This window comes from Salvia hispanica, chromosome 2 (genome assembly GCF_029641045.1).
Source record: "Salvia hispanica isolate PSC_SH4W2 chromosome 2, Shi_PSC_v1, whole genome shotgun sequence".
NCBI classification, from domain to species: Eukaryota; Viridiplantae; Streptophyta; class Magnoliopsida; order Lamiales; family Lamiaceae; genus Salvia; species Salvia hispanica.
Window position 1 is genome coordinate 4,259,036 of NC_142693.1, and position 25,637 is coordinate 4,284,672.

Sequence of the window (25,637 nt, forward strand, 5' to 3'; positions counted from 1 at the left end):
GCAAGCCAATTAGTCTTGTAGGACTTTGGTTGCCTTGTGATCTCAAATAAGTCAAGACTTAATAGAATCATCAAGGTCTTCCCCCGGGACATGCATATGCACATGCTAACCACAATCAAAATGCAATTTTTTAATGCAAGAAAGCAGTTTCTCCACAGGTAAGCACTTAGTGCCCATGTCTGCAGGGTTTTTATCAGTATGCACTTTATGCAACAAAACCTCACCTTTTTCAACAACATCTCTAATGAAATGGAACCTAACATCTATATGCTTAGTTCTATCATGAAAAACAGGATTTTTGCACAGTTGTATAGCAGACTGACTATCAGAATAAACAGCAGGAGTATTATGCAAGAATTTAAGTTCAGAGAGAACTCCCTTTAACCAAATAGCCTCCTTCATAGCCTCTGTGATGGCTATATATTCTGACTCAGTAGTGGAGAGGGCAACTATGTGCTGCAATTGTGATTTCCAACTAATACAAGACCTACACACAGTAAACACATACGAAGTAGTGGACTTTCTCTTGTCCTTGTCATTAGCATAGTTAGAATCAACATAACCACATAGCTCAACACCATCATCACACTTAGTGAAACACAGACCATACTTGGAAGTATGTTTAAGATATCTGAGCAACCATTTAAGAGCCTCCCAATGCACAGGTCCAGGATTAGACATGTATCTACTTAAGCAAGAAACAGCATAGGCAATATCAGGCCTAGTACTTACCATGAGATACATCACAGAACCTATAGCATTAGAATAAGGGACCTTTTTCATAGCTTTCATATCAGACTCAGTCTTAGGACACAAATCCTTACTTAGCAAGAAATGAGCAGCTAGAGGAACAGACGCGGTTTTAGCACCAAGCATATTAAACTTTTCAAGAATTTTTTGCACATAAGGTTCTTGATGAAGAATCAGAGATGAGGACTTCCTATCCCTTAGGATATTGATCCCCAAAATCTTTTTTGCATCACCAAGGTCTTTCATGTCAAAATTATCACAGAGAGCAGATTGCACATGTTTAATAGACTTGATGCAAGGACCCATAATAAGCATATCATCCACATACAGCAGCAAGAACACAGGTATCTTATCAAGGTCTTTCACATACAAACAAGCATCAAAGGAGCTCCTAACAAAGCCTAACTTCTGCATGCATGTATTAAACTTGATGTTCCACTGCCTAGGGGACTGTTTAAGACCATACAGAGCTTTCTTAAGTAAACACACATGATTGGGAAAGTTTGGATCCACAAAACCCTCAGGTTGTTTCATGTAAATGGGTTTATCCAAGTCACCATGAAGAAAAGCAGTTTTGACATCCATTTGCTTTAATTCCCAATTAAAATGAGCACATAAGGCAAGCATAACTCTCACAGTAGTAAACTTAACCACAGGAGCAAAAATTTCTGTATAATCTACCCCCTCTTGCTGTGTAAAACCCTTCGCAACCAACCTAGCCTTGTACCTCAACCCCTCAATCTCATCTTTCAACTTAAACAGCCACCTGCAGTCAACCACAGAGGCACCAGGGGGCAGAGGCACAAGAATCCAGGTTTTATTGACAAATAGAGAGTGGATTTCCTCTTGCATCGCTTTAAACCACAAATCCCAGAACTTGGACTTCTGAGCCTGCTTAAAAGATTGAGGCTCATTTCCATCAGACTCAAACACATTAAAAGCAAGATTAACCAAGTTAACAAGGCCTAAATACCTAACAGGAGGATTAGGATTTCTTCTGACTCTATCTCTAGCCAGGAGGTAATCCCTCAAATCTGGACCAGGGTTAGGAACATGTTCAGGCTCAACAACTTGGTCATCATGAAGAGTCACATTTTGGGGTTCAGGTTCAAGCTGAGGCTCAAGCTCAGGTTCAGGTTCAGGGTTATGGGCTATAGGATTTGTATTCCAGAAGTGCTCCACCTCACTTGGAGTATCGTTAGATAGCTCCACCTCAGTGAGAGTGTCAGTGGACTCCACCTCATTGAGAGTCTCATTGTCAGCACTTAAAGGAGAGGTATTAGGGTCAGGCTTAAGGCAGGGGAACTCATCCTCGTTAAAGACCACATCCCTACTTATTATGACCCTAAAACCTGGTTCACTTCTATTCCAAATCCTATAACCCTTAACTCCTTCTGGATATCCAAGAAATACCCCTTTCTTGGATCTGGGATCCAGCTTATCAGTTTTAGAGTGAATGAAAGCACTACATCCAAAAACCTTTAAATGGGATAAAGAGATTTTTCTCCCAGTGAATATTGACTCAGGACATTTACCCTTTAAAGGGACTGAGGGTGACCTATTCACCAGGTATGCTGAAGTCAGAAGGGCTTCACCCCAAAATTTTTTAGAAAGACCACTTTTAGACAAAAGACACCTTACTTTTTCCAAAAGGGTTCTGTTCATCCTTTCAGCAACACCATTTTGCTGAGGGGTATAAGGAGTGGTCTTGTGTCTTTTAATTCCAAACTTGGAGCACAAAGCATCCATTTGAGAATTACAAAACTCAAGACCATTATCTGTTCTAATCACTTTAATGGTTTTTCCAGTTTGATTTTCAACAAGATTTTTCCATGTTAAAAACTTTTCAAAGACTTCAGACTTATTTTTCATTAAGAAACACCAAACTTTCCTGGAAAAATCATCAATAATAGACAGAAAATACACAGACCCTGAATGAGAAGAAACAGAGGCTGGACCCCACACATCCATGTGTAGGTATTCTATAACATTCTGACTGACATTGTCAGTCATAGGTGTAGGGAAAGTAACTCTGTGTTGTTTGCCCAGAACACAAGTGTCACAAAAGGGAAGGCTATTTTGAAAATCATTTTCAGACAACAACTCATTTTTCTTCAAAATATTTAGACCCTTTTCACTCATATGACCAAGTCTATTATGCCACAACATAGCCTTATCAACCCTAGCCACATTAGCAAGATTACTCACACAGGCCACAGAGTGAGCAGAACACACATAGAGATTACATTTCTTTTCAGCTTTAAACAAACACATAGCACCTTTACAGATTTTCATAACACCCTGCCCCCATTTTCCCTCAAAACCTTCTTGTTCTAAGCAAGTACAGGAGAGCAGGTTGTAACACAAATCAGGCACATATCTCACATCCTTCAAGTTAAGCACGTAGCCATTACTGAACTTCAAACACACAGTCCCAATGCCAAGAATTTGACACTTTTTGTCATTTGCCATAGAAACAAAGGTATTTTCCACAGGTTTGAAATCAGAAAACACATTTTTGAAAGGGGAGATATGATAGGTGCATCCAGAATCAATTAGCCAGTCATTAATGGAAAAAGAACAGCCAAGAGTAGAGTTAACAGAAAGAATATCATGAGTCATGAAGCAAACACCTTCAGAATCACTATCCTTAGCCAGGTTAGCCATGGAATCCAGTTGATTATTATTATTTTTCTGCTTTTTAGGATTAGGGCACTCCTTCTTATAGTGACCAACCTCACCACAGTTAAAACATTTTCTATTAGCCTTAGGATTCCTGCTTTTAGACCTGGATCTACTCTTGCCCTTCTTTTTACCATTCCCATTAGAGCTACTGCCCTCATTACCCCACCTGTTTATGGATCTGCCCCTTACATTTAAAGCCTTAGACTGAGCAGATTTAAAAGCATGGTTTTCCTTAAGCTCAATCTCTTTTGATTTTAAAGAACTGATTATCAAATCAAGGGGGGCAGAATCCCTGCCATACTTAATGGCAGCTTTAACATCATTGTAAGAATCAGGGATAGCATTCATTAGGGCAATACTAGTATACTCATCAATGGTTTTATCACCAGACCTTTTGATGTCTTGAACCAACTTTTGAAAAATGTCAATGTTATCCTCAATGTCTTTTGAAAGATCAAGTTTAAATTTAAAGAGCTTTTCAAGCAAATACATCCTTGAGGACATTGAGGTTTCAGTATAGAGAGTATCTAGTTTTTCCCATAGCTCAGAGGCAGACTCAATGGTACCAACCTTTCTAATCACAGAGTCAGAAAGATTGAGAATTAGAATAGACCTGGCTAATTCATTCATTTCTGCAGCCTTATCAGCAGACTCAGTGTCAGGGACTAAGCCCTCAACAGATTTGAAAACCTTTTGTTGAATTAACACACATTTCATTTTCTGTTTCCAGATCATAAAATCATTTTTCCCATTAAAAGGGACAATGCCAACTGGCTGGGACATTTTGAGAAAGATTTTAACACACACAAAAGTACCAGCAACCCAGAGAGCACAGCAAGCAACCCTGCTTTCACAGAGAGTGGTCTTAAACACACAACAGTCAATTAGACCACTTAAAACAGATATGCAGGGGTTTCTCATGCAAGAAACCACAGAAGCACAGATACAGCAAAGGCGCATACGCACAGAGGTCACCTCAAAGTGATCTCAGACTCAAGAATCAAGTCCAGAGGGAGTTCCTCCCTATCTGTCACGTGTACCCCGGCAAGAGGATTTCCCAGTTCACAATCACCCAATGAATGGGGGCGCAGGGGGTCACTCAAGGCGGTTATGGCACATGGTGGATAGGCAATTCACTCAAGAACACAGAGTCAAGCTCTGAGATACACACTTTGAGATTTAAGAAGACAATCAAAGCAACAACGGAAGCGAGAGAGCTGTAAAGAGCAACTAGAACATGCAAATCAACTAGGAGAACAGAAAACCTAAGCCACGGCCAGTGGCAACTACCAGCAACAACTGCCCACACCTAAAGCTAGAAAGCTGTAAAAGTTTTAGGGGTTTTAGCCAATTTACCAGAGCGGAAACCCTTCGTTAAGGAGAATCCGTCTTACCTCAGAGCCTGTACCGGAGGCTGAGCCTTACTCTGACGAGCCCACCTCCTTAATTTTGCGACCCGGCGCGCCCAAGTGATCCCCCCGTGGCTCTGATACCACTGTAGGGATCAGATCACTTAGGTTTCGCTAACAAACCGGGACCTCTTTTATTACTTAGAGACTGAGATGGCTAATCTCAGAGATAGAAGCCAATTACACCGTAATCAATCACAAGATTACAAGAGAACTAACTAAGTAACAATTACAAGGATATAACCCAAGAAATCAGAAACCCTAGCACTCAACCGATCCTTGACCAGATCTTGAGTCCAGGCGACCACTGGTTCGGGAAACCCTGTACACTTGAAAACACAAGTTAGTAATACAAGCAAATGATCCTCACGGATCTATACTAAAAGGAACAGAGGACAAAAGATCAGAAGATTCAGGATATGGCTCAGGTCGCACACACACGACTTCACAGGGCCAAGGACCTCCTCTATCTTCACCAACAAATCTCAAGGGAGCACCGCGAAGTAACTAAACCCTAACCCTAGGGATACTCCGACTGCTACAACACAGGAGACAACCTCAGTAGCCTTAATCTCACAACCGATCTCAACAACACTGCTTCGCAACACAAGAACTCTCAAAGAACCCTCAATCTCACCCAAATCCAACAAGGAAGTTGGATTAACCCTAGATCTGAGAAGGAACGCTCAAGCACTCTCTTCACACAGAATCAAACCGAGGAATCTCTCTAAAACCGAGATACCACGGTGGAAACAAGAGATTGAAGCAGATGACCGGCGAACGAAGCCGGAAACGAGAGAGAGAGTAGAGAGAAGCGAGAGCAGACGGCCAGAGAGAGAGAGAGAGATTAAAACTGAAACTGATGGAGTGATATGAGTCATAAGACTCATAACAAACACAACGCAAGATCCAACGGCCACCAGCCGTGATCCGCGTGAGTCTCCACGTGGCAGCCATCGGAGTATCCTATCAAGTTATCGGGCCAAAGCCAAACATGGGTCACCGAAGTCACTTGGGCCTCTGAATTAATTCGGCCCAGCCGTATTAATCAAGCCCAAATACAATTAGAGTCCATTACACTTCACAAAAAGAAGTTGTAAGAATTTAGAAGGTAGTAGTATTATTTACTCCGTCCGTCCATGATTAAGTGTTTCAAGTTTCCTTTTTTGTCTGTCCACAATTAAGTATCCCAAGTTTCCTTTTACGTCTGTCCACGATTAAGTGTCTCAAGTTTTCTTTTTTGACATTTAATTACGCTCAGAGAGTATTAGATATTTAAAATAAAAAAAGGATAAAGTAAATAATACTATAACAAAGAGTCCTATCTTACTTTAATTAAAAAACATACACATCAAAAATACTAGATAAAGATGACATGAACAAGAAAAAAAGTAGTCCAATTAACATTCGCGTTTAATACCATTAATATAAAGAAATGCACTTTTTTAGCCCTTTTCATTTTTATTTTATTTGGCTTTCTCATATTGTCACATAATTGTGCAGCCTACCGCGCTGGAAATGGCCCCGACTTTGCATGCTATGTCAAGTGCAGTATATGCAACCTTCGTTATGCTCTGAGATCATCAAGAAAGAGCAATGTGTTAATCAAATTGAATTTCATTTTATCTATTATGCTTGCATATTTTGATGTATCATTTTCATAAATCTAATTTTCCATATGTATAATTTCTCGTACCAAAATTCACATAAAACAAATTTTGCATTCTTACCCACTTTGGGTTTGATACGGCAATATCTGTGGATCTATTCCCTGTCTGCAGCCACAAACAAGAGATTTTATTACCGCATATAAAGGGGGAAAACGACATCATTATTCCATTTATTCGACTTGAATATTATATCTTGTGCGTTTTACATTATTTTCTCCCTGATGATTTCAAGACTAATATCATATTCGAAATGAATTCACCAAATATATTATTGATTATGTACTCATTTTATTGCAAATAATTTTTACAGTGGTTACACAATTATTCCAAGGTTGGAATATTTAATTGCAAAGAATAAAATAAAATAAAATAAAAATTACCTCATGAATTGTTACGCCTGATACATCTGCAACCTCCGGATATCTCATAGCCTGCAACAACGTATGACTGTCCAAAAACTGAGCCCGGCCGCCGTGACTATGGTCGCACCTTCCCTTCACGTAGCAATCCTTGCACAGATCGTACGAGGTTTCGGGATTCTTAAAGCAGTCAGCGCAGGAGAAGAATACACCGGGGATGATTCTTTCGCAACAGTCGCATTGAGGGCGGCCGCTCTTGATGATGTAGAGGAGCGTCATGGCCTCGATGAAGTCGAGGGTGCCGTTGCTGTCTACGTCGAGCTCGTTGAATAAAGTAGGGTTTTTCTTGTAGGAATAGCCTAGTTCCCTCATGAAGGCTAGGAACTCAGACAGATCGACTCGGCCGTCTCCGTCCGAGTCCAGGGATTGGTAGAACTCGATTGCTAATTCTTGGACTTCAGGGGAGCTGTCTCGGTGAAGGGCTCTTGCGATTTCGCGAATTTCCTCTATTTCTTTCTGTTTGGATTCATGTTCCAACATCATCATTATCATAATTAGTTAAGTAAGAGTTTTATTTTAATATATTGTCCCATAGAAATAGGTTAATTGAAATAAAGAAGTTTTAATGCGTAATTAACAAAGAGAAAAAAAAAAGGAGAAAAATACTTCCTTCGTCCCCATTATGTGTCTCAGTTTTTTATTTTGATCTGTCTCCTATTAATTGTCTCATTTTACTTGTACTATTTTTTATAATGGACACTACATAATCAATTTAACGGTCACATTATACTCTCTTCGTTCCACACTAAGAGTCATGTTTTGTCATTTTGGTCCGTCTCACAATAAAATTCCTATTTCACTTTTACCATAAATGGTAAGTATGTTCCACATTCCACAACTTATTCCACTCACATTTAATTATAAAACGAATATATATAAGTAAAACTCACATTCCACTAACTTATTCAATACACTTTGGGGGTGTTCGGTTGGCAAGAGTACTAAATCTCATGATTAAATATGTATCATGTTTGATTCACAAGATTGACTTCCTTAACTTAATCCTAGATGGATAGTCTCATGATAATTAGTCATAGCCTCCCCTCCAACTAAAATAATCCCACAACTTAATTCTAGTTGGATAGTCTCATGATTATTAGTCATGACAACCGAATGCCACCTTTCTTTACATTTCTTAGGACTCCTGTCGCGGGAGGAGTATTAGAAAAATAATGTTCCTTCCGTCTCAACTAAGTTCAGTCGTATTCACTTTTGGAATGTCCCAAGTTGAGTCATTTTATATTTTTTAATAAAAAAATAAAACATTCAATCACTTTAATTTATTCCTTTTACCACCTTAGAGCACTCCCAATGGTCTCCCTTATTTCTCCCTTATTTCTCCCTAACTCCTGCCACATCAGCGCCACATCAGCACCAAAATTTATCCCCAGTTTTTAGCCAACTTTTAGCCAACTTGTCCAATGGTTTCTCCCTTATTTCTCCCTTATTTCTCCCTAACTCAACATTTCATTTTTACATCATCATTTTTAATATTGTTTAATTTTCCCTACAAATGTGTTTAATAAATAGATTTATAATGAACAATTCATCGTTGTATTAATCATTGGAAAATATAATACAACGAGAAAAAAAAAACTACAAATAAAAAACATAAAAAACAAAGATTTAAAAAAACAAAGATTTAAAAAAAACTACAAATAAAAACTATAGAAAACAAAGATTTAAAAAAAACTACAAATAAAAACCATAAAAACAAAGATTTAAAAAAAAAAAAAAAAAAAAAAAAAATTATCGCCGATTTATCGCCGAATCGCGCCCACAGTGGTCGGCGATGATTCGGCGATAAATCGGCGATAATAAGGGAGTTGGCGATAATAAGGAAGTTTTATCGCCGAATTATCGCCGAATTCACTCCAACGCTCGGCGATAATCGGCGATTTTTCGCCGGATTTAACGCCGACCCATTGGGAGTGCTCTTACCCTCTCTTTATCTTTAATACGTTATTCCTCTATTTTATTTTTAACATAATTTAATGAAGTACTTATGAGGTTTCTAATCCGAAATGGAGTAGAAAAGAAGTATATGAGACTTCAAAACGAATCTAACAAAATGAGACATTATTTGTGATTGGTACCTTGTTTTGAGCTTTTTCATCACAAGCAGTGCGAGTCCTGAAGAGCATGAGCTGAGAGTGATGATCCACCATGTGCTCGACCGAGTGCTCATGCGAGAACTCGGCGCCACGGCAGTAGCAAGAACAGCACAGGTCGTACGAGTTGTCGCCTCTCCCAATGCAAAGCAAGCAAGAGAAGTAAGGGCCAACCAGAAACTGAGCGCAGCCGTCGCAGTTGAGCACCGGCATCTTCCCACTCATGTAGTAAAGGCACAGGAACTCGTCGAAATCGAGGCGCCCGTCGCCGTTCGCGTCGAGCTTATAAAACACGGCTTCCGCGCCGCTGATCGGCCTCTTGAACTCCGCCAGGCTTATTAATCCGTCGCCGTCGATGTCAAGCTCCGTGAAGAATTGTATGATCGTTCTTTTCTCGGCCTCGCTTGCTCTCGCGTAGTAGGATCTCGCGATGTCTCTCATCCCTTCCATCTATCTCTCTCGATCGGCCTCTCTCTCCCCTCTCTGGCTCGCTCTTAAATGGATGTGTGATGAAGAGCATCATTTTCTAATCGAGGAACAAAATTTGTAGTCTTGCTGGAAAAAATATACATGCGAAGATATTAATTTGAGTTATTTAGTTTGATCTTTCAAACACAATTGGTGATGTTTGTAAATTGTAATGGCAAGTGTGTAAATTGAACTTAAACGAATGGATGGTGGAGAATATATATTATCCTATTTTCTGACTCAGACTTACAAATTACTCCCTCCGTCCCTCAATAATTGTTTCACTTTATTTTTATCATAAATGCTAAGTAGGTCCTACGTTTCACTAACTCACTTCACTCACATTTTATTATAAAACCAATATAAAAAATTTGGTCTCATGTTCCACTAATAACTTCTTTAATCAACTTTTCTTTACATTTCTTAAAACTCGTGCCCGGTCAAAGAGTGATGATTAATCGGGGACGGAGGGAGTAGTTCACTTGTTTGAAAATTTGCCAAGATATTTTGTGTGAACTACAAAACATTAATATTGCAATTGTTGGATATGTTTGGTAGCTCTCACAAGGTCTTCGTCTTCGTCTTCATCTTCGTCGTGTAAAACGAAGAAAAGTATAAAGTACAATTACTGATATTTGAATTGGTAGCTCTCATGAGGTCTTCGTCTTCGATCATCATAAATCACTAATTTCTTATCAACTTGGAACTATTGAAAGCTCATTTTCTGTTGCTATTTGTTTTGAATATTAATGTTTTGTGGAGTATCTGTTTTTATCTTTATTAGATCGGAGATTAATATTCAGCATGGACTTCTCCATCAGCCCGACGCCATAGCGGCCCCATCCCACGCGGCCGCCAAGGCCGAGCTTCGCGGCAGCCCCATTTGATCCAGCCCATCAAGTGGACCCAGACGTCGACACCCAACTTGCAACACAAACGTCAAAGAATAAAACCTATTAGGTACAAAAATTATGTATCTCCAAGATATCTTGCTTCATATCAAGCAATTATAAGATTATATTTATTGATTTCCTCAAATTTTCTTTGTCGATTCTTTTCGTATTAACTGACTCTAACTGCATAGGATTAAGATTCTCGTTTATATTTAAATTATGTAGTCTTTAATTGATATTGAGAAGTAAAATGATTTTATTATGATCACATAGTATTCGTTTCTTTTATGATCAATGTTTCCTTATTCCCAATTAGAATTTGTCGCTGCAAAATTCTTGTTCATCACATACATTGCTTAGGCAATAGCAAAATCTGGTAACAACACTCAATTATGGTCTCAAGACAATTTATGTTTTTAATGATAAATGGTCGATTTTATCTTATTGCACGTCTATTCAAATCAACCTACAATGTTTCATTTTTGGTAATAAAATATCTTGAAGCGAACAAAATATCAACGTGAAATCTGATATTACAAGTAGATGAGGTTATGTGTAATATTGGTAATCGGTGTGTAATTCTGTTGTCACATCGATATTTTGAACAATATCATACTAATTAATATGGAGTTCGGATATGTACCATCGGACCCTTACAATATTGTTGGCATATATGTTAATCTGTAGTTTCAAAAGCAGCTATTTTAGAGCAAGAAACTGTAACCGTGCCTTTTTTAAGTTAGAAAATTTCAGCTATATACTTCTAAATATAGGGAATTATTGATTCAACTCACGAGTTTTGAGCTGGCCTAACGTCTCTAATCGAGAATTTATAATATTCTAAATATAAGGATAGTCCAATTAAAATTATCCGGCTGTAGGATATCGTAACGGATATATAAATATTTTAAATTCAAATTATGTAATTCACAAACATACACCGAAAAATAAAAGATACAGATTATACTACTCCCTTTATTTGCAAATAAGAGTCTAAGTTCACTTTATCATAAATGGTAATAGGATCCCACATTCCCCTTATATTTCATTTAAAACTAAATAATATATACGAGTGAAACCTATAATCCAATAACTTTTCACTTTACTTAACATTTCTTAAAACCCGTGCAGTTAAAGAATGATATTCTTAATGACGGACAAAAGAAGTAGTAATAATTTAATCTCGGATACAATCTTGCAAACCGAACACCCACTAAGTAAAAAAAGTAGTCAAATCAATATTCTTAGGACTACTGTGCGTAAATATCATTCTTTTTTCGCCCTTCTCTTTTTGAATTTATTTGGCTCTCACATAATAGTGCAGAAGCCTAGGGTGGTGGTGACGGCCATCCCAATATTGATTATTGTGTCCAATGCTTCATATGCATCCTTAACATTGCTCTGAAATGCATCAAGAAAGAGCTATGTGTTAATCAAATTAGGTTTTATAATCTTATCTATGCATGTATGATGTATGATGTACTTCCATCATTACTTTATCTATGTATATAGGATGTACTTTCTCTCTTTATAAAAAAATGTTTTACTATTTTATAGACCGCAATTTAAATCTCATTTGTTTATTCTATAAAGATGAGGCTGACATTTCTTTGATTATTTTTTTTTTATTTTTCTTCGTAAAATTAAATAATTTTACTGTGTCAAATCAAAATAGAACTATAAATTACTGACAAAGGATATATCATTTCATAAAAGTAATTTTTCATATCTATAATTTATCGTTATAAAATTAAAATAAAAACAAATTATGCATAACTTACCCAGATTGAGTTTGATTGATACATGTCATACTCATAAGTGGGTGTATTCCCTGCCTGTAGCAACAAACAAGAGATTTAATTACTGCATGTAAAAGGAGGAAAAGCACAGCATCATTCATTAATTAATTCGAGGCAAATATTATACAGCCTCTGTCCAAAAAAAAAAATAGACAAAGTTATATGTGATACGAATTTAATATACAGTTGGTAAAATCAGAAGGAGAGAGGGAGAGAGGGAGAGAGGGAGAGAGAGATTTAACTTTTACTAGACACCCCAAAAAATATAACTTTTACCAACTCGCAGTAAATTTTCCAAAATTCGCCCAAGAAATTTAATCATGAGAAATTTACTATTCACAAGTTAAAAGTTTGATGTATATTTTCACAAAATTTCAACTTCATGGTTAAAATATAAATCGATCGACTATTATTGTATTTTTTTTACTATTAGCCTGAAAAAAGTTGAAACATTAGGTACTTTCTTACAGTTATTCTGATGTTAGAATATGTTACTTAAAAACTAAATAATGAAAAATGTCCGATTTTTTTTTATCATATATAGTTCGAGGTGTGTTATATTGCTAACCTTTTAAGATGCTAACTTTTTTAACCTATCAACGGAGTGTAGTAAATGTCAATATGATAACATTAAAATGTCAACACATAATGTCAACATACTATATTGACATGTCAACAAAATTATGTGTTTATATTTTTAATACCCTGCGTTGATGAATTGGCATAGTTAGTAACTTAAGAAAGTTAGCAATTGATATCGCTATATAAATTAGCATTACCTCATAATAAGTTACCCTTGGCGCAGGTGCAAGCGTCGAATCTTTCATAGCTTGCAACAACGTATGATTATCCAAAAAATGAACCCGGCCGCCGTGATTATGGTCGCACCTCCCCTTCCCGTAGCAATCCCGACAGAGATCGAACGAGCTTCTACCATTCTTATAGCACTCGACGCAGGAGAAGAATAACCCGGGGATGAATTTGTCGCAGCAGTCGCAGAAAGGGCGGCCGCTCTTGATGATGTAGTACAACGTCATGACCTCGAAGAAGTCGAGGGTGCCGTTGCGGTCGACGTCAAGGTCGTCGAAGAAACAAGGGTTTTCCATGCAGGAATAGCCTTCGTGCCTCATGAAGTCTAGGAACTCGGACACATCGACTCGGCCGTCCCCGTCCGAGTCCATGGATCGGTAGAACTTGTGGGCTAATGCTTGGACATGAGGAGGGCTGGAATGGTAATGAGCTTTTGCGACTTCGCGCAGTTCCTCCATTTCTTTCTGTTTGGATTCATGTTCATTTATTAGAAATAGGAATTACAAAATTCAGCCTATAACAACATTAATCTTGTATTTTTACTTTTAACTGAGTATGTGTATATTCTTAAGAGTAAAGGTCAATTTTGGTCATAAACATATGACCAGAATACGAATTTGGTGCAAAACATTAATTGTTTGAAAAATAGGACCATAACAAATGAAAATGTCGTCGAAGTAGTCCTATTTTTGACAGTTCAATAAAAAACTAACAGTCAACGCTAATTGCACAATGACATGACCATTAGTTTCTTAAGGAATCGTAAAAAAATGACAACTCAGATAATAAGGATTTCATTTGTTATGGACCTGTTTTTCAGAAAGTGAACATTTTGGACCAAATTCATATTTTAGTCATATGTTTTATTACCAAATTGACCTTTACTCTTGAGAATATTATTGAAAGCGTTCTAAAAATTCAGCAAATAACAGCAAATTAAATGAAAGTTGAGGCTTTAAATAATTAAAAATCTAGGCTAAAAATAAGATGAAATTAACACATCAAATAGGCTAAATAATTACTTGCAAGAGAAAGCTACCTGAAACTATAGGGGCCCACAATTTTAAAATTTGCTAGATATTTTAAATTATTATCTGATTAATTAAACTTAAGAATTTGATTTATCCCATGCTTAATAAAAAAAACTTCCAATTTCTAAAATTTGTTAAATTTAATTTATTTTTCCATTGAAAAAGACTTGGTACACAAAGTGAAATGTCTGGCTTCGTCACTAATCAATAACAATAACAAAAATATCGACCGAGCAACCAAGATTACCTTATGCTGAGCCTTTTCAGCACCGGCGGTGCGATCCTTGAGGAGCATGAGCAGGGAGTGATGATCCATCATATGCTGCACGGGGTGCTCATGCGACCAACCGCGGCGGCGGCGGTAGCAAGCGCAGCAGAGATCGTACGTATCTTTGCCTCTTCCCAAGCAAAGCAAGCAAGAGAAGTAGGGCCCCACCAGCAGCTCCGAGCAGGCGCTGCATTTGGCGATGTCCACCTTCTTCTCCATGTAGTGAAGGCACAGAAACTCATCGAAATCGAGGCTCCCGTCGCCGTTCTTGTCGAACTGCTTGAACACCGCCGCCTCGCGCAGCCACGAGCTCACCGACTTCTTGAACTCCCTAAAATTTATCCTCCCGTCGCCGTTGATGTCGAGTTTCGCGAAGGATTGTTTGATCGATTTCTTCTCGGCCTCGCTTGCTCTGTCGTAGTAGGATCTCGCTATATCTCTCATTCCTTCCATCTCTCTCTATTTTTCTCTCTCTCTCTCTACCGTGAATGGATGGGTGGTGGAGAGTGTCTTGTTAATTTGCGAAGATATTTTGTCACATCTACTAAACTTATTGCAATTTATTAGAAATGGGTCACTCACCCGTTAAAAGGAGTCATAAGAGGGAGGGTTGTCCATCCTTATATAGAAGAGATAGGATCATCACCAAACCGATGTGGGACAAGATATTAGAATTTTAACACGCCCCCTCACGTGTGGGCCGAAATGACACATCGGACTTCCATCATGTGGGTAGGCAAGAGAAGAGATAAAGAGATAAACCATCATCGACTTGAGCCTTGCTCTGATACCATATTATAAATGGGTCACTAACTCCTTAAAAGGCCTCTTAAGTCACTAAGCCGATGTGAGACAAGATATTAGAATTTTAACACAATTTACTATGTCTGGTAGCTCTCATGAGGTCTTCGCCTTCGTCAACTTATAATGAAAGAGTACAAAACTCAATTATCACTCAATTTACGATATTTGAATTGGCACATTGGCATTTACTATGAGTTAACTGGGTCTTTCTCAAGTTGACCAAGCCCACATCAAGCAGCCCAACTCCAGATGATGGGCCACATCAAGCCCATCGATCAGCCCGTTGCCAAACAAAAATAATGAGAACAAGGCAAAATGGAAAACAAGAATTGCAATTAAACTCAGTGTAGAACAATTCTCCCAAGACGCTTAGGGGCTACTTGGTACTCCCGCAATCCCAATAATTTGGGACACTTGGACCCGGCACGGGTTTTAAGAAATCTAATTGAGAGTGAGTTGAAAAAGTTGGTGGGAGGTGGGTCCTACTTTTTAAGTATTAGTTTTATAGTAAAATGTGAGTAGGAATGAGTTAGTGGAATATGTGGTCCACTATCAAAAATGGTAAAAGTGAAGTGGGACAAATTTTGTGGGACGGACTGAAATGGAATACTGGGACGAATTTTCTGGGACGGAGGGATTATGTTGGAATGGAATGGTGGAATGAAATGTGATTGCTACCTCCATTCTATTCATTTTCTTGGTGGGATGGAATGAATAAGTGAATGGTTGAAAATGCAAAGGAAATCCAAAAAAATTGACATTTCATTCCTATCTTCATTCCATTCCACCCCCATTCCATTTCATCATACCAAGCACGCCTTTAAGAGTTAAGACAATCCCCCATAGTATTATTCAAGTCCTTCCATATACTCCCAGCTAACATTGCATGTGAGACGTTTTTTTTTGGGCACAGATTTTAGAAGTTGAAAAAAAGCACAGAGAAAAAGTGAGAGAGCGAAATAGAGTGTTGTTTTTTTGCCATAAAATAAAATGTCTCATTTATCATGGGACGATCTAAAAGGAATACGCCTCACTTATGAAGGGACGGATGATATCAATTATACAAGTTTACTAGATAAGAATCTCATAAAACTTGTTGGTTGAAATAAATTTCTAATTTATTCCTAATTAATTCAAAGCATGAAAGCCAAGAATTTATTCCTAATTTAAAATTGTGTCCAAATTTAGAAGAAGGCGATGAAGATTAGTGATAGAGAAATTTCCAACGAGCAAATTATTTTGGTGGAAATGTGAAAGTTTTGCTACATATGTGATGGGGCCGATGTATTTGGATAAGTCCATTCTGATGAATTAATACTCCATATACTATCGTTTGCGCACTACTAGGGGGTGGGTCGATACGATATATCGTATCGAAAACGTTGTATCGTGTATCGTATCAAAAATATCGATATGAAAGAATTTCATATCGTTATCGTATCGAAAGTTTCGATATATCGAACTTTCGATATAAAAAAAATTCATATCGTTATCGTATCGATATTTCGATATATCGTTAAATATCGATATATATCAAAAATTTTGATATATATCGATATATATCGAAAATAAAATATCGATATATATCGAAAATATCGATATATCGAAAATTTTCGATATATATCGTATTTTCGATATAAAACGATATATCGCGATATAAGAAAATTCATATCGTTATCGTATCGAAAACTTACGATATGATATCGTATCGTATCGAAAATTACGATATATCGAAAATTCGATAATTTTTCGATATTTTTCAATACGATACGAGCGATATATCATTTTTTCGATATTTTTCCCCAGCCCTACGCACGACCCATTGACCCGTGACCCATTTTCCACGGTGTGTTTCTTTTAGATACAAAATTATCATGATAATAAAGTGTGTTCTATTATTCTTTTTTTGTTCCGTCTACAATATAGGTCTCATTTAACTTTTCTTATTGGTTTTTGGTTTCCTTACCCATCAATTCATTTTATTTATATTTTATTATAAAATTATAGTATAAAGGTAAGATTCACATTTTACTAACTTTTTTACTCATTTTATTTTTTAAAATAAAAAAATTTCTTAAAACCCGACCTGATCAAAATGAGATATTTATTTCCGCACAGACTGAGTATAATGGTGTGTATAAGATTCGTTCACACAAGGAGGGAGAATGATTTATGAATATATACAAAGTCGCATAATTTATATGGTAATACTCTTATCTAATACTCCCTGGTCCACAAAAAAATAGACAAGTTTTATCATTTTGGGACGTCCACCAAAATTAGACTAATTCAATAAATGAAAAGTCTTAAATCAATACTAACCATATACAGTTGTGGATCGCACTAACACTACTTTCAACCATATTTTCCATTTCTCCCTCTTACTTTACCAATTATGCATTAAAACTCGTATTATTTTACAACTTTCTCTATTAAATAAAAGAATAAAATAAAGTATTATTAAGAGAATAAAATATACTCCCTCCGTCCACAAAAAATAGAGCAATTTGTGTATGGCCCGGGTTTTAATGTAGAATTGGTAAAGTAAGAAAGAAGGGAAAAAAGTAAGAGATGAGGAGAAAAAGTTAAGCGAGAAGTAGTGTTAGTGGAATGATGTATATGGGTTATTATTTGTTGAAAACTTTCCATAAATGATTGTGCTCTATTTTTTGTTATTTTTTGTGGACGGCCAAAAATGGTAATTGTGTTCTATTTTTTATGGACGAGGGAGTAATAAAGAATAAATTAAAAATTATTAAATATGTTAGATTTTAAAAAAAGGTAATAATTTAATTTAATGAGGCGATAAAAAATACGATCCATTAATAACAGAATACCAATAAAATTATAGGAAAAAAACAATACGAGTACTTGGAGCTACATAAATTTTCGTTTAAAAGTGTAACTAATCTTAATTTGAACTAGAAAGACAAATTTTAAAGATTCAAGTATATCCAAGTAGATATCAAACTATATCTGCCCCATAATTAATTAATAAATGGAGTACTATATAAATCATATAACACCTAACTTTCGATATTCACTCCAATATCTATGGGCGTATCCTTCAAAGGCTAACTAGGTTTTTACCTTTTTATAAGTATCGTGAACTCCATTTCCTTATTCAAAACTTCACAGTTTCAAAGAGCATCTAAACTGTTGCATCAATGGCCGGAAATGGGGAAGGACGGGCGATCGGGATCGATTTGGGCACGACGTATTCGTGCGTGGCAGCATGGCAGCACAACCGCGTTGAGGTCATAGCCAACGACCAGGGCAACCGCACCACGCCCTCTTATGTCGCTTTCACCGATAACGAGCGTCTCATCGGAGAAGCTGCCAAGAATCAAGTCGCCAATTTTCCAACTAACACCGTTTTCGGTCAGTTTTTTGTTTTCTATTCTATGCACTTATTATCTCTTCATTCAATCTATTTTTTATGGTGTTTTTGTGAAGAAATATAGGAAAAAGTACTATAACTATTACACTCCAGTCCATTCCATCATACCAAGCATGACCTAAAACGTCGATGTTTCTATCATATTTTTTTAATGTATTATGCAGATGCAAAGAGGATGATAGGCAGGAAATTCAATGACCCAATGGTTCAAAGTGACATGAAACTATGGCCATTTAAGGTCATTCCTCACCCCACCGACAACAACAAGCCTATGATAGTGGTGACCTACAAAGGAGAGGAGAAACAGTTTTCAGCTGAGGAGATCTCTTCAATGGTGCTCTCCAAGATGAAGGATATCGCCGAGGCCTATCTTGGAGCGTCTGTGAAGAATGCCGTCGTCACCGTGCCTGCCTATTTCAACGACTCTCAGCGTCAGGCCACCATGGCTGCTGGAACCATTGCTGGCCTCAATGTTGTAAGGATCATCAATGAGCCTACTGCTGCAGCCATCGCATACGGCCTGGATAAAGGGGGTGATGTGCCTAAGAATGTGCTGATTTTCGACCTTGGTGGTGGCACATTCGATGTGTCTGTGGCCACTATTGAGACCGATATCATTGAAGTGAAGGCTATTGCTGGCAACACGCATCTCGGAGGGCAAGACTTTGACAGTAGGATGGTGGATTATTTCGTAAAAGAGTTTGAAAGGAAGAATGGTAAGGATATTAGTATGAATCCAAAAGCCTTGAGGAGATTGAGGAGCTCTTGTGAAAGAGCCAAGAGGATGCTTTCTTCCTCTTCCCAAACTAATATTGATATTGAATCTTTATTTGAGGGGATTGATATGTTTTCAACCATCACTCGTGCTAAATTTAATGAGCTCAACATGGATCTGTTCAGCAAGTGCATAAAACTGGTTGAGAAATGCCTGAGTGATGCAAAGATGAAACGGAGGAGTGTGGATGAGGTGGTGCTGGTGGGCGGGTCGAGCAGGATTCCGAAGGTGCAGGAGCTGTTGAGGGAGTTTTTCAATGGGAAGGAGGCATGCAAGAGCATTAATCCAGACGAAGCCGTGGCGTATGGTGCTGCAGTGTTGGCAGCCAAGTTGAGTGGTGAAGGCAACGGCAAGGTGCAAAAGCTCGTTCTTTTGGATGTTACTCCGTTGTCTCTTGGTATTGAAATTAATGATGATACTATGTCAGTATTTGTTCCAAGAAATACACCAATCCCAACAAGGAAGGAGAAAATTCACCACACGATGCATGACAATCAGACCAGTGTGAAGTTTCCAGTCTACGAGGGTGAAAGGAGCAAGTCAAAAAAAAACAATCTGCTAGGTGAATTCATACTCCGAGGCATACCACCAGCGCCCAGAGGTGTTGCTAAATTCAAAGTGTGCTTCGACATAGATGAGGACGGTATCTTGAATGTGTCAGCGGAGCACATAACGACTGGAATAAAGAACAGCATCACCATCACCAATGACAAGGGTAGGCTGTCTAAGGAAGATATTGAGAGAATGATTCGGGATGCGAAGAAGTACAAGTTGGAGGATGAGGAGTTTAGGAAGAAGGTTGAGGCTAGGTGTGCTTTGGAGGACTACGCCTACGACACGAGGGACACCATTAGAAGTGCAGTTAGGCTCAAAGCAAAACACAAGAAGAAGATGGAGGATGCTTTTGAGTCTTTCACAAAGTGGTTGGAGTGTAACAAACATGCAGAGGCTGATGATTTTAAAGACAAAATGAAAGAGCTCCAGACTATTTTCAATCCCATCATCGCCAAGATGATGTAAGAATGAAAAATGGTGATTGGTAAGATATCGTGGGCCTTTACTTATATCTATAACTAAGATTTATTTTATCATATTTTGTGTGATGATTCCCAAGATACTATTACTAGTTTATATTCCTCTTTTTTATATATTTTAGTTTCTTCTTCTTTGCTCTTTTTATTGTTTATGCTTTAGCATTTAGCATATTAGTTAGTTTAATGTGTTTTTTAGATTTCTAATAGTGATTCACTTAAATTTATCTGAGTACTGTTAATTACTATATCTTATTTCAACCACAACATATCATTGAAAAGAGGCTTGCTCATAGCATTTCATAAAAAGGTTCAAAAGAAAGTATTCTAGGACAATGTTGGCTTGTAGTATGAAGATAAAGAAATTTTCCGCCTCCGGCTAATACACAAAAGAAGCAATGACAGCGAAGACGTTCTCACTCTAGTCGGAGCTGAGTAATAGTGGTCAAAATGGTCAAAAATCCGCAAAGCAGGAGGTGAAAATGGTGTTGAGCAATGGATTGAGCAATGCATACTTCAAATAATCGTTCAAAGACGCCAAGGGTAAATTTATATGTTTAAGCAGAAAGGAAATAAATAACAAATATAGAAGAATATGAACACTTCCTTAAAAAAATAAAAAGAGGCTTATAAAAAATAACAAAAATCAATATAGTAACTTAAAGCTAGCAATCATCCTCCACAGTCTTCTTGTCTGCTGCTGTGAGATAGCTGCACTTCTAACTTTGTTCCTCGTGTTGTATGCGTAGTTCTCCGAAGCATACCTCCTTATTCTTCTTCCTAAACTTGTCATCCTCCAACTTGTACTTCTCCGCATCCTCAATCATCCTCTTGATTTCTTCTTTAAACAGCCTGCCCTTGTAGTTAATGAAGGTGATGTTGTTTTTCACTCCATTCTCTGTGTGCTCCGCTGACACATTCATGATACCATTCTCATCCATGTCGAACCAGACTTTGATTTTAGGAACACCTTTGGGCGCTGCTGGAAAGCCTTGCAGTGTGAATTCACCTAGCAGATTGTTGTCTGTTGCCTTGCTTCTTTCACCCTCGTACACCCGAACTTTCACACTGGTCAGATTGTCATACGCCGTGATGAAACCTTTCCCCTTCCTGATTGAGATAAACGAATTTCTCGGAATAACTACATCCATCACATCTCCATGTTAAGGTCCACAAATTAGGCATGAGTAAAGCAGTGAACAGATCTATCCCCTCAAACAACGACTCAATCTGAATTTGGGTTTCCAAAGTGGAGGAAAGGATCCTCTTGGCTCTTTCACAAGCACTCTTCAATCTCCTGACAGCTCTTGAGTTCCCACTAATATCTTTACCTGTCTTGCTTTTAAACTCTTTCACGAAGTGATTCACCATCCTGTTGTCCATGTCCCGGCCTCCAAGATGAGTATCTCCGTCAGTAGCCTTCACTTCAACGAGACCATCCTCAATCTTGGCCACAGACACATCGAACGTACCACCACCAAGGTCGAAAATCAGCACATTCTTCGCCACATCACCCCCTTTATCCAGTCCGTATGCAATGGCTGCAGGCGTTGGCTCATTGATGATCCTCATACCATTCAGTCCGGCAATGGTTCCAGCATCCTTAGTGGCCTGACGCTGAGAGTCATTGAAGTATGCAGGGACAGTTACCACAGAATCCGTGACAGTAGATCCAAGATATGCCTCGGCAATATCCTTCATCTTAGTGAGCACCATTGAGGAGATCTCCTCAGCCGAAAACTCTTTCTCCTCCCCTTTGCAGGCTACTACAATTATAGGCTTATCATCAGCACCATGAATAACCTTGAATGGCCAAAATATCATGTCTTTCTGCATTAATGATGCTAACACTGAACAGCTCTACAACTAAAACAAAACAAAATATCAAAAGCAATGCTTCATAAATTTCAACAAGGAACTGGAAATACACTATACCGTTGAAAGAAGCCCTCTAAAATGCTCGGCGGCGGCTCACCAAATCGAAATATATAAAGAAATAAAGTAAGGTGGAGAAACCTGGTAGTCTCTCTAACTTCCATCTGTCTCTCCGCCTTCCCAACAAGTAGTAGCATCGTCTCTCATTCTTTCGAAATCTCCATCCTCCCAACTAACATTGCCTAATAAAAAATATTTTATCATTACAGTGAATTAGTTGTACTGAATAGAAAATTTTTACTAAAAAATTAAGGTTTTTTTTTTAATTTGATAGTAAGTAGGAGTACTTTTAATAGTTATAACTTTATTTAGCATATAGATTAATATATTTACAACTAAATTTACTATTCAAATTTGAAGTTATCTACTTAATTACCTATGTTTCGAATTTATTTAACAGAAAGTAATACTCCCTCCGTCCCTTATAATTTTACTCACTTTGACCCGGCACGAGTTTTAAGAAATTTAATAGAAAGTGAGTTGAAAAAGTTGGTGAGATGTGGGTCCTACTTTAAAAGTATTAGTTTTATAATAAAATGTGAGTAGGAATGAGTTAGTGGAATATGTGGCCCACTACCAAAAATGGTAAAAGTGAAGTGAGTAAAATTATGTGGGACGACCCAAAATGGAATACTAGGTAAAATTATGGGGGACAGAGGGAGTAGTAACAAACTTGTTCTCCTAATATTTTTTAAAATGTACTATCATCATGTGTATTTTTTATTAGACTGTTTTAGGTGTATAGAATATTTACAAACGTGGGAGAATTAGGGTGACACCATGTTTAGAGTGACATATAACACTTTTCCTAGCTCTTAGATACATAAAATGGACGCCTAGGATTAAATTTCATGAATAGAGTGCATATTGCAGTTTACCTTATAAGAAATCTTTATCTATAAAATATCTATTCCAACATCATTTTTTTTATTCCATTCTATTTTATTTATTTTTGTCCAATTCATTTTGTTCCAATCCAATTAAAATATTTCAACAATTGATAAAATAATGTGATTTGTGGTTGTGGCGTGACCATTATTGGACTGGACAAGTTTTTTGTGGCTGTGGAAGAATTTTTGTAACTGTGCATTGGTACTCCCTCCGTCCCATAATAGATGTCACACTTTCCTTCTTAGTTTGTCCCACAAAAGAGGTCACATTTCCTTTTATGAAAAAAGCTTTCTTTCACATTAATATAAATATAATATTTTCTCTCTCCACCTAATCTATAAAACAACTCCTAAAATTCCGTTTCATTCACTAAGTATGTTATTTATTATGGGACGAAGGGAGTATTTACAATGACCGGGTATCTCTCAATTTGATACGTTATCACGCCGCCAAGCCCACATCAACCAGCCCAACTCCAGATGATGGGCCACATCAAGCCCATCGACTAGCCAAGGCAAAACGGAAAACAAGAATTGCAATTAAACTCAGTGTAGAACAATTATCCCAAAGACGCTTAAGACAATCCCCCATAGTATTTATTCAAATCCTTCCATATATACCCTCAGTGGCGGACGCAGAAATTTTGTTTAGTAGGGGCTGCATTGTACTCTATCCATCCGTATTTATAATCTCATTTTGACTCGCGCAGCACGAGTTTTAAAAAATTGTTTGTCACTTGTGAAGAAAAATGATGGAAAAAAGTTAGTGGAAAGTAAATCTTATTTTTATACTCCATATATTGGGTTTATAATAGAATATGACTATGATTTAGTTGAATGTGAGGTCCGATTATCTAAAATGGAAAAAGGGGATAAGAGTTTAAATCGTGGATATTCTAAAATGGCAAATAAGACAATTTTTCATGGACGAGGGAATAACCATAATTTTCAGTTTTACGGTGAGATAAATAATTATAAGCATCTTAGAACTTTAAAACAAATATATATCAGAAGAACTCTTCTAAATAAAATTCTTATTAGATGAGAGAATTTAAAAAGATGACAAAATAACAAGTATATTAGTAATGGAAAATTGAATTGAATTGAAAAGAATTAGAAAGAAAATCAAAAAGTTTTTTTACAATTGAATTGATAAGAAAAAAAATGTAAGAGAAATTAAAATTATCAATGAAAGCTATTTAATGTTTTTTTTAAAAAATTAAATAAATAAAGAATCTGCATTGTTTTAATTAATCATAAGTTTTCAAATTGAAATAGAATAGGTTGTACTTGTAGTACTATGTTTTTCATACACTTAAACCAACTGGAAGAAATTAGAGTATAAATGTATAATAACACTTGCAAATAAATTGGTGGTTTTTTTAAACTATTTGTGGTTTTTAAAAGAGGCGGTTTTCAATTTACAGTCAAATCCCAGTGTGTCATTAAGGAGTACAAATAATATTATTATATTGTATTATTTATTTTATAATACCCTCTCAGGTCGTCTTCTTCCTAAATGCTGCGGTATCCATCATTTTAGTCTGTAGTTCAGAATCTTAGATTCAGCCCCTCCTTTCATTCTACTTTCAATAATTTACTCTCCAGCAGCAATTTTTGGGAAGGGCTGAAGCTCAATTTCAAACTTTTTGAAAATTTTGCAAGAAGAAAAAATGAAAAATAAAAATTTGGGGAAGGGTTTAAGCCCTCGCCCATTGCTTACTATGTCCGCCAATGTATACCCTACTACTATTGCACGTGAAACATTTAACTTGGGCACATATTTTTTTAAGCAGAATAAAAGTACAGAGAAAAAGTAAGAGAGCGAGAGATAGATTGTTGCTTTTTACCATAAAAGGAAATATCTCGTTTATAATGGGACGGTTAAAAAAAGGAATACGCATCACTTGTAAAGGAAAGGAGGGAGTATCAATCATAGACGTTTATTAGATAAGAATCTCATAAAACTTGCAGGTTCAAATACATTTCTAATTTATTCCTAATTAATTCAAAGCATTATAGCCAAGAATTTATTCCTAATTGAATATTGTGTCTAAATTTAGACGAAGGCGATTAAGATTAGTGAGAGAAATTTCCAACGAGCAAATTATTTTGGTGGAAATGTGAAAGTTTTGTTAAATATCTGATGGGGCCGATGTAAGGATTGGTCCATTCTGATGAATTAATACTCCATATTAGACCTGCCCAAGGTTTATCGAACCGGCGGTTAAAACCGAAACCGTAACCGTCGGTTACGGTTCCGAACCGAAACCGTGAGAATTTACCCGAACCGAAACCGTCGATTTTTGAACCGTGGTTCGGTTCAGGTTCAAAAATTTTCGAACCGAAACCGTGCCGGAACCGCCGGTTCCGCGCGGTTTCAAACCGGAACCGCGAAAAACCGCCGGAAAACCGTGAAATCAAGCCGGAACCACAAAAAACCGACAGTTTGGAACCGTGAAAAACCGTAAAAAAACCGCCGGAAAACC

The 25,637-nt window shown here is 37.2% G+C and overlaps 4 protein-coding genes across 4 annotated transcripts; 1 reads left to right on the forward strand and 3 right to left on the reverse strand.

The window, feature by feature from the left end:
* Window positions 1-6,220: 6,220 nt before the first annotated feature.
* On the reverse strand, window positions 6,221-9,592 carry LOC125218385 (uncharacterized). Its single transcript, XM_048120043.2, has 4 exons — window positions 9,030-9,592; window positions 6,895-7,389; window positions 6,575-6,619; window positions 6,221-6,418 (listed from the first exon to the last, which is right to left on the reverse strand). Exons 1-4 carry the CDS (start codon window positions 9,492-9,494, stop codon window positions 6,332-6,334), a joined length of 1,092 nt encoding a protein of 363 aa, XP_047976000.1. The 5' UTR covers window positions 9,495-9,592; the 3' UTR covers window positions 6,221-6,331.
* A 1,944-nt stretch (window positions 9,593-11,536) lies between these two features.
* LOC125201479 (uncharacterized) lies at window positions 11,537-14,806 on the reverse strand. The gene is made up of 4 exons (XM_048099615.2): window positions 14,293-14,806; window positions 12,984-13,478; window positions 12,187-12,240; window positions 11,537-11,806 (listed from the first exon to the last, which is right to left on the reverse strand). The coding sequence occupies exons 1-4, from the start codon at window positions 14,764-14,766 to the stop codon at window positions 11,714-11,716; spliced, it is 1,116 nt and encodes a 371-aa protein (XP_047955572.1). The 5' UTR covers window positions 14,767-14,806; the 3' UTR covers window positions 11,537-11,713.
* Window positions 14,807-18,266: 3,460 nt separating this feature from the next.
* On the forward strand, window positions 18,267-20,447 carry LOC125201478 (heat shock cognate 70 kDa protein-like). The gene is made up of 2 exons (XM_048099613.2): window positions 18,267-18,498; window positions 18,682-20,447. Exons 1-2 carry the CDS (start codon window positions 18,285-18,287, stop codon window positions 20,310-20,312), a joined length of 1,845 nt encoding a protein of 614 aa, XP_047955570.2. The 5' UTR covers window positions 18,267-18,284; the 3' UTR covers window positions 20,313-20,447.
* A 595-nt stretch (window positions 20,448-21,042) lies between these two features.
* On the reverse strand, window positions 21,043-22,159 carry LOC148931443 (heat shock cognate 70 kDa protein-like). The gene is made up of 2 exons (XM_089064788.1): window positions 21,498-22,159; window positions 21,043-21,433 (listed from the first exon to the last, which is right to left on the reverse strand). The coding sequence occupies exons 1-2, from the start codon at window positions 22,157-22,159 to the stop codon at window positions 21,043-21,045; spliced, it is 1,053 nt and encodes a 350-aa protein (XP_088920914.1).
* Between the last annotated feature and the right edge of the window lie 3,478 nt (window positions 22,160-25,637).

Coding starts and splice junctions, on each gene's coding strand:
- LOC125218385 (XM_048120043.2), bottom strand. CDS start 9,494: ATGGAAGGGATGAGAGACATCGCGAGATCCTACTACGCGAGAGCAAGC. Junction 7,390..9,029: donor ATGAAAAAGCTCAAAACAAG/GTACCAATCACA, acceptor GAATCCAAACAG/AAAGAAATAGAGGAAATTCG. Junction 6,419..6,574: donor CCGTATCAAACCCAAAGTGG/GTAAGAATGCAA, acceptor TGATGATCTCAG/AGCATAACGAAGGTTGCATA.
- LOC125201479 (XM_048099615.2), bottom strand. CDS start 14,766: ATGGAAGGAATGAGAGATATAGCGAGATCCTACTACGACAGAGCAAGC. Junction 13,479..14,292: donor CTGAAAAGGCTCAGCATAAG/GTAATCTTGGTT, acceptor GAATCCAAACAG/AAAGAAATGGAGGAACTGCG. Junction 12,241..12,983: donor CAAGGGTAACTTATTATGAG/GTAATGCTAATT, acceptor TTGTTGCTACAG/GCAGGGAATACACCCACTTA.
- LOC125201478 (XM_048099613.2), top strand. CDS start 18,285: ATGGCCGGAAATGGGGAAGGACGGGCGATCGGGATCGATTTGGGCACG. Junction 18,499..18,681: donor TCCAACTAACACCGTTTTCG/GTCAGTTTTTTG, acceptor TGTATTATGCAG/ATGCAAAGAGGATGATAGGC.
- LOC148931443 (XM_089064788.1), bottom strand. CDS start 22,159: ATGCAGAAAGACATGATATTTTGGCCATTCAAGGTTATTCATGGTGCT. Junction 21,434..21,497: donor GCTTTACTCATGCCTAATTT/GTGGACCTTAAC, acceptor TATCTCAATCAG/GAAGGGGAAAGGTTTCATCA.